The 8764-nt window shown below is 34.8% G+C and overlaps 1 protein-coding gene across 13 annotated transcripts; it reads right to left on the bottom strand.

The window, feature by feature from the left end:
• Positions 1-873: 873 nt before the first annotated feature.
• LOC147384268 (uncharacterized) lies at positions 874-6370 on the bottom strand. Of its 13 annotated transcripts, none has more exons than XM_086426661.1 (10): positions 5793-6369; positions 5193-5306; positions 4515-4712; positions 4104-4168; positions 3698-3757; positions 3550-3585; positions 3338-3378; positions 2718-2839; positions 2563-2622; positions 874-1357 (listed from the first exon to the last, which is right to left on the bottom strand). In XM_086426661.1, the coding sequence occupies exons 3-10, from the start codon at positions 4644-4646 to the stop codon at positions 1283-1285; spliced, it is 591 nt and encodes a 196-aa protein (XP_086282787.1). In that variant the 5' UTR covers positions 4647-4712; positions 5193-5306; positions 5793-6369; the 3' UTR covers positions 874-1282. The 13 variants fall into 13 exon arrangements, 7 of the variants coding, with proteins under 7 accessions (XP_086282787.1, XP_086282785.1, XP_086282784.1 ...); XM_086426659.1 differs by having other exon boundaries at positions 3338-3381; positions 4515-4660; positions 5793-6368; XM_086426658.1 differs by having other exon boundaries at positions 3338-3381; positions 5793-6367.
• Positions 6371-8764: the final 2394 nt, after the last annotated feature.

Below are 8764 nucleotides of genomic sequence, written 5' to 3'. Positions count from 1 at the left end.
ATATTAACAGCAGGCATGCAGCACTCCAAAAACCAATATGTTGGTGCAACTTCCCTTCAAAAATCAGCCATTAACCAGCAGTCGTGTGTACTGTTTATAGGAGGAGAGTCCTTCTTAGATTCGATTGTTGGTGTTTGAGATGGATTGAAAGAGCTTCATCGAACCGATTGGATCAGTTTGTTGAAGAAAGAGTCCTTGAGCACGCTGTAGGTGTTTGGAGACGGATTGAAAGAGATTCAAAAAAATAAGTTTCATTCATACTCTTCATGAGTAAGACTACCCTCACCCCAAATAAGTTGCTAATTCTTACTAAGGGTGTTGGCACTACAACATTTTTTATCTACAGCGGCGGATTTTTCCGCCGCTACAAGGTAATTTTTCCGCCGGTAAAAGCTATTGCGGCGATGAGCAGCGGAACCAAAGATCCGTCGTTGTATCCTCCGTCGCTAACTATAGCAGCGGATAATGTATTCCGCTGTTGCAAGTAGTACCTTTAGCGGCGGATATTAATATCCGCTGCAATAGGTCGAATTTTTAACAAATAGAATATAATACATATAGCGGCGGATATTAATATCCGCTGCAATAGGTCAATTTTTGTAATAAATAGAATATAATACATATAGTGGCGGATATAAAGATCCGCTGCAATAGGTCAATTTTTTTTAAAAAAATATAACACATATAGCGGCGGATATTAAAATCCGCTGCAATAGGTCATTTTTTTTAAAAAAATATAACACATGTAGCGGCGGATATTAAAATCCGCTGCTATACACTTTTTTTTAAAAAAAAAATTATTATATATTCTTTAAAAACAATATATAAAGACGGAATTTGTATCCACTATTGTAATTTTTTTTTCATATATATATATATATATATATACACATTTAACCTGTGTCCTCCAACCTGTACAGATTGAAAACTTTAAAATAAATAATATAAGAAAGCTGCTATTGCCACACTAACTTTTATTAATCCTGCACTAATACATAAGTAAATCACCAAAGAACTGCACATGTTTAAATACCTATCTTATCATCATTATCTACATCATTAATATATAAATCAACTCCTTCAAACTACAATACCCAAGGCACGTATGGACGTGTACTGCACAAGTACAAATGTTGTTTCTATGTGTGTGAGTTTTAATGCATATTCAAATGATGAGACGACCCAATGTTATTTGCATGTTATGATGATGGATGAAAGACATAAAGATGATGATGGTGCACAAACCTAGGTGATTTCCCGCAAGACAATCCACCTTCTACTTCTACAATCCCTGTCCTCTGAATAAAACCGAGTTGATAGTTTGCACCACTTCCCCAACTGAAGACCTCCGAAGAAACTGAAAACATAAGTGATCACTCATGATATCAACTAACCCATCTATGGAAGCCACAATAACAAAATGAAAGAACCATTAATAGAATACACTAATGATTTCATTCTTCTTAAAATTTCCAGCACAAATAATGGCCTGTAACAGATTTCAATTAAACTAGATGTGTAAAACAATGAAGAATGAATGGCTTGTATCACAATTATTAACATTCTAAGAGAGGGAGAAGGGGGGTTTGGGGGGTTAAGGGGATTTCTTAAAATAACATAAAATAGTTAAATAAAAATGAAGTAAAGGAATAGATGAGCAACATACCCTAGCATCAGGATCAGAAAAAAAATTATTTCTGTTTCTTACACGAAAGGTTGCCTTATGAGGCAATCAAACCAGACCATCAACTACGCAACATCTTACAAACCATAAATCAGAGAACACTAGTAAGAAAAACTTCAAATACTCACCTTTCAATTCAAAGACAGATGTCAAATCTGGAAAATTTTCCAAGTTTGGTATATGGAGAGGGATACAACTTTATCTTTGTATTAGCTACTCTTGCTCGTCTTTGATATTGCTACCTTGTTCAAATTCTATTCTTAATGCTTTGTTCTACTCTTAGATATTTTGGATGCACTCATAGTGGCAGATTGAGTTGCATGTCTCACTAACCATGATGCAGAGGAGATACTGACAATGTACCTACTAAGACTGTACAGGTGGCACCTACTACTGCCCTGGTGCAACAGTCTATTGGGACAACAACACCTGCTCCAGCACCTGAAGCATCATCTCCTAGTAGCAACAAAAGTTTGTCAGGAAGGTTGGTTTGTTCCATTTCAGTGTAGTTTTTGTACTTTTTGATACTTGATTTTTGTCTCATTCAATTTAGATGTTTGTTTACTAGTCTTATGCATTGCCTTCAAGTTTATTTTTGATTATATAGTGTTCTAAAAGTTATAATCCAGGTAAAGAATAGACCAGTTCTTCGGGTTAGTTGAAGAAGTCCATTTATTTGGACAAGATATCTGAATGTCAACTCCCCAGTTTTGGTGGGCTGATGGGCACATCATCAAGTTTGTTACCACAAGGCAAAGCTCAACAATGCCAAAGTAGATTTTATCATATCATAATATCCCAAAACCAACCAGAAATGCACTCAACTTAAGTAGTAGCAAAAAAAAAAAAAAAAAAAGAATCAAGTGCAGAATATATACATGAATTGCACTTTGCTTCGAACTCAACGATTCAAATTCAATAAAGCCAAAACAGAATCCCTGTTGTTGTACCAATAAGCACATAAAAATCACAAATAACAAATCATGATATTTAAACTATAGTGGAATACCACAAAAGCATATGTGAAACATACCTTATTAATTCTGACTTGAATGCCACCTGGCTTAATATGCCCAAATTTCTTGAACACCTCCTCAACTTGTTCAACTGTCGCATTCAAAGGTAAACTCCCAATATAGATGGAATGACCCTCAACTATGAGGCATTGGGCACACAATATTAGAAGGGTAAAGGAAAAAAATATATATATTACTTTTGAAAGGAAATGCAGCAATACATTCATGACTTTAACGTGTAGCACAACCATACAAGGTGTGTCAAGCGTGCTGACCTGCATAGATCCAATGCACCACCTCTAGGCACGTTAACCAGATCCACAAGTCTAATAGTATAAGCAAGTAATGCATCTAAGTGAACAATAAACAAATTATCTAGAGGAAAGCTATTAACACGATTCTCACGTTCTGTTTGCGATCTGTTATTGGCATCTAATTCGAAAGCATGTCAATTTTTTTTATTATCAAGAGAAGCTAATTTGCTTTTTTGATAGGAGAGAAAATACAGGAACCACTACACGTTAATAATATAAATAGATGACATTTATAATATAACTGAAGGAAAAATAGAAACTAATCTCCAAACAAATGTGAATCCCCAAAAAAGAAATTAAAAAAAAAAAAAACATAGGCTTACTTCGTGGACAACAAAAGCTCCTCAAGCATGGAACCACTCCACTTCTTGATCAATATAAAAGGTCGTAAGCATGTCAGCATTATGCGACTAGATTGCATATGCTTATATATAACAAAGACATGAACTGAAGATGATTTTCATAAACAATTTTGATAATCTAAGAAATTTATTATGATGCAATGTCACAATAAAAAGATGTATTAGTGACTTACGAGTTGTTCCCCAACGAAGAACTTCCAAATAAGTTTCTGAAGAAAATAATCCAAAGTAAAAAAAAAAAGCATCGAATTAGAAAGAAGATAATTAAGCATATGAAGATAGAAACTATAAAGAAGCCCCAATTTAAAGGAGTATTCTTACACATTCCGCTGTTGACAACCAACTGCCCCTGAAAAATCATTGGCCAGGGGATAGCATGGCCTGTTTTCATTGCTAAATTTTAGTCTTCTTTGATGTAGCACATCCAAAGTTTGTCTTTAAGAACCAAAGCTCCCATAAATCTCACATCAGCCAATATAATAATTCATCAAAAAGAAGTAAAACATAATTCATATAGGAAAAATAAAAATTGCAAAAGACTATGGAAGCCAGAGACTTTTTTACCCAAAAACAGAAAGGATATGGAACCAATACAAGGTGTAAAAGACAAGCACGCTTAAAAATTGAAGTATTCGATATGGATAAGGGTCAGCAAATATGTAGTATTCGGGTAACATTGATACCAACAGTGAGGCACCCAGTAATAGAAGCAAAGAGAAATCCTCACCACTCCATTTCTGACAAGATACTCCACAATATCAAGATGCCCATTACCAACAGCCATATGAAGTGCTGAAAATAGTAGGCACAAGATAAGCAAGCTAATAAAGATTATTGTCATCGTCAGTCCCAAAATGATAGAACAAAAGCATACTCAGTCCCAAAATGATCTCACAAGCTTTATAACATACAATCCTTGCATGTTCTCATCTCCATTCTATAGAATGAAAAATCACAATCCAAACTATTCCTAATCAGAATGAGAACAACCCTACTAATGATAGAACAAAAGCATACTCAGTCCCAAGCTTCTCTTCTATAAAGTTGTTTCTAAACAACAAAACTTACGTAATTTAATTAAATGTACTTCTAACATAAAGAAAAACATAAACAGTAGCAGTATAATCAAAGGCAATACCTGAAGTAGGGAAGTGACGCCTGCATTCAATTGTGTTAGATTAACTAGGAGCATAACCAACAACCGAGTAATGCTAGAGTCCTTCTTATATAGCATCTCCATGGCTGTTTTAATTATTCCAAGGGCGACCATATTTGCTGATAGTTCTGAATTTTGTGAAAGATTTACAAAAGCTTCAACTGCAGGTTCTGAGACCTCCTGAAAGGTCAATTAAATGAGTTTAATCTACAATAGTGGATCCAATCAGCTCAAATTTTGGTCTTTCTTCCATTAAACCATCCACAAGTACGATTAGATTGGATGGTTGAGCTCATTCAATCCACAAAAATTATGGTTTGGGTGGGGAGAGCTTGGCATGCTCTAGAGGTGATATGGTAGTTGAGCCATTCTTGTTGATGGGCATGAACCTCATAGAATCACATGGTGTGGCTGTATCAAAAACAATATTATGCTAAAAATACAAGTCCAAATGTCAAATTAGAACAAGTTTTCATTGCCCAATATGGCTCAATTATGGTGACTTAGTTTAACTCATTAGTTTTATATTTTACAAGTTTGTGGCGTTCTTCCACATACTTGTTCATGTTCCATTCAGAATGTTATGCTTCATGATGTCAATTAGATTCCTCTCAAGATGATAAAAATAAATATTTTTTTTTTCAAAAGTTTAAAACACACCTTATTTTCTCCTAACAGACAGGACAGTGAGGGTAACAAAATCTCTGGGTAGCGGGCAAGTGATAGCAAGCCATCCACAAAACTTGTTAAGTCCTCAACAGTTGCCTTCTTCGCCTGAATTTTTTTTCGTCGTTAATACAAGAAGAATAATTCCAACAAAAAGAAGCAATACGTATAATTACATTCAAGTTATAACCACAATCATCATTATTTTCACAAAACCTTATCCCAACTATAGGCGGCAACAACATGAACACTATGTCACCAGTCAATCCTATTTCAGGGAGAATGAAACAAAAACTTCATAATAACTCTGTCGGCACAACATTTAATTGAATTAAGCAATTAAAAAAATTCTACAATTAAAATAAGCAATAAATTTTTCTACATTCAAGTTAACCATAATCATCATCATTTTTCAAAATTTCTTATAACATTCAATCCCATCTGGAGCTACAAATCCAATGTTTAAGGCACGCATCTTCATATCAAATTAACCCGATAAAATCAATTAATCTAAGTATAGAATTATAACATTTATATCAAAAAAATATAGAGAAATCAGAAAATTTGAAAAATCATTGAGGGTCTAAAACATACCTGTAATATTTAATGTTATTTGAGGATTTAAAGTGGAATCAAGGTGTGGGAGAGAAAGATGGGTTTGCAGGAAGGAGAATCAAAGAGTGAGAGAAGGAAAATGGCCCCAAAAATCAAAGAGAGAGAGAGTCTGAGACAGAGGAAGAGAGAGAGATCGAGAATCTCTAGGGTTCCCAACAAGAAAATCATGCCCAAAAATCGAACCACAAAAGCTTGGCACCAAAATAGATTGAGATTCTCAATGTTTTCGTGAAACCACCTCTACAATACGTCTCTTTGGAGGCGTTTCATCAGAAAATCGCCAATGCTTCCTTCTCTTTGGAGGCGATTCTCACAGATCGTCGTTGTTTTTGTCTCTTATAAGTAGCTTTCTTTAAAATCGCCCCCAACCTTGCTCTTTCCGTGGCGCTTCGCAAATTTGCCGAAGAAAATCGCCATTGATAATCTCTGTATTTGCAGTGAGAGAGAGAGAGAGATACTAAAAGAGATGAAAGAATGAGGCGGAAATGAGAGGGAAGAGGGAAATGATTTCGCGGGCGACTCAATTTTTCTTTTTAGTAGTATTTTTTACCGGCGGATAAAATATCCGCTGTAACAAAATACGAAAGGGGGTTATGCAAGGGTCTTATAGTGGCGGATAAAATGATCCGCTGCAACATAATGTACAATAGTGGGTTATGTAAAGGTCCTATAGGGGCGAACACAATAATCCGCTACTACATTAAATTAAAAAAAAAAAAAATTTGATAAAGACAATTCACTAAGCCAAAGGTTTTATATAAAAAATTTTGATTTTTTTTAGTGACGGATACAATAATCCGCTGCTATATTCAATTTAAAAAAAAAATTGATAAAAAAAAACTTAATAAACCAAAAAAAAAAAATTGATGTTTTTTAGTGGTGGATACATTAATCCTCTGCTATATTCAATTTTAAAAAAAAATGATAAAGAAAACTCAATAAATAGGAAAAAAAAAAAAAAAAAAAAAATTTTGATTTTTTTTAGTGGCGGATACATTAATCCGCTGCTATATTCAATTTAAAAAAAAAAATTGATAAAGAGAACTCTCTAAACCAAACTTTTTTCATTAAAAAAAATGAAAATTTTAGTGGCGGATATAGTTTTCCGCTGCTATACGTACTAAATAAGCAAGGTGAATTTTTGGTGCGTATGCGTAGGTCCCTATAGCGGCGGATACAAGTATCCGCTGCAAAAAAAGCACCTATAGAGGCGGATAAAATTTTCCACCGCAACAAATGTACTTATAGAGGCGGATAAAATTATCCACCGTTATAAACCGCTGCTATAGATCAAAAATGTTGTAGTGTGGCTCTCACATAGATTACCACGTTGGGCAATTTAACACCACATTGAGGTGGGGAATAATGGGGTTTTGATTCCATACATCTCGCATACACAAACCATATATGTAACATTATAATAGTGTTAATGTGGTTGGGTTCAAGAAAATGATGAGATGAGGGATTGACCCCATACATCTCAATACACCAAGACTTTATGGGCAAGGGTGTTATTGATCGAAGGAAACGAGAAAATGGGGGTTTGATCCCATACATCTCAAAGGTACTAAGTTGCAAAGCAAGAACACAATTTCTGAGTTTGAATATTCGGATTATTTATCCCATGCACCTCAGAGACACTACTTTATGAAATTGGATATCGTGAGGTCCATAAATCATCACTTTCATTCCAAACTCATGGGCCGAAAAGAATTCCAATTTCCAAGGCCCATACTTAAATCTATAGCAAATCTTTGAACGATGCATGCTCACAATGTTCTTCAAATTTTGATACTCATAATTTTCAAGTTCAAATCCTATACAAAGTAAATATAATTAATAGCTACGGAAGTGAACCCAAGTTCTCAATGGAAAAATGGAGGTATCAAATATATCTATATTTGTCAATAGTGGCACCCTCATCAAAAGAATCAAGGGTACATTATCGTCTGATATACTTCCGACAAAACACCCTTGAGGGGCATTTGTAGGCATCAAAATTTCAAGGAGGCATTTACAAATTGTTATAAACAAATATCCCTAATTTTATTAGTGGGCCTCAAATCAAAATTGAGTCCATTAAATGAGAATGTGCCTCTTACAAACCTGGGTCTTGGGTTTTCACAAATAAAGTCCATGATCCATCAAATCCAAGTGATCCATCTCAAATATTGGGCCTTATACCCAAATAAATAAATTTGGCCCAATAATAATCCATAGAATCCTTAAATGGGATTTGGACAAATTTACCTTCTTAAACAAATCAATTAAGCCTGTTTAAGTTGGGGTATAATTGGAAAGCTAAATTATTTTAAGTCTATAAATACAAGAACCTCTCTCATGGAGAAGGGATCCGGATCACTTTCTCTCAGAAGATAGAAGCTTTCCCTCTAGAGAAGAAGAAGCTCTCAAGCCCTCCTCTAGAGACAAAGCAAAAGTTCTTCAGAGATCCGGACTCCGACTAAAGAGAAGATCAAGCATAAAGCCCTTCTCCGGAAGCCAAAAGAAACCTTCTCAACCGATAAACCGCGAAGCTCGGAGAGAAGAAAATCTACAGAAGCCTCTACAGAAGATCAAGCACAAAGCAAAGTCAACGTCAAAGCATCCTTCTCAGCCGATAAAGCGCGAAGCTCGGAAAGAAGAAAAGTTACATACGTCATCATCACTATTATTTTTGTACTTGACTGTTAATCAGAGGAAACACTGAGATCTGTACCTACTTTTCATCAAAAATCAATAAAATAATTTGCGATCATATTTCACGGATCTCGAGGTAGATCCGTAGAAATTTATTGTCGACAACTACATCATATTGTATTTTTTACGACGTCATGTCATAATTGCGCTAAAAACGACTGCTAAAAGCTGTCGTTAATTACAACAATTTTTAACTATCGTTTCTACATAATCACGGATAGTAATAAATAAAAGTTGGTGCCAATAGCCACTCT

The sequence above is a fragment of the Akebia trifoliata genome, chromosome 15 (genome assembly GCF_017979445.1).
Source record: "Akebia trifoliata isolate Shusen 1 chromosome 15, ASM1797944v1, whole genome shotgun sequence".
In the NCBI taxonomy this organism is placed as follows: Eukaryota; Viridiplantae; Streptophyta; class Magnoliopsida; order Ranunculales; family Lardizabalaceae; genus Akebia; species Akebia trifoliata.
This window is presented reverse-complemented; position numbering and strand designations above follow the sequence as displayed.

Coding starts and splice junctions, on each gene's coding strand:
- LOC147384268 (XM_086426660.1), bottom strand. CDS start 4,646: ATGGTCGCCCTTGGAATAATTAAAACAGCCATGGAGATGCTATATAAG. Junction 3,758..4,103: donor ATCTTGTCAGAAATGGAGTG/GTGAGGATTTCT, acceptor CAATGAAAACAG/GCCATGCTATCCCCTGGCCA. Junction 2,840..3,337: donor GAGCTTTTGTTGTCCACGAA/GTAAGCCTATGT, acceptor AATGCCTCATAG/TTGAGGGTCATTCCATCTAT.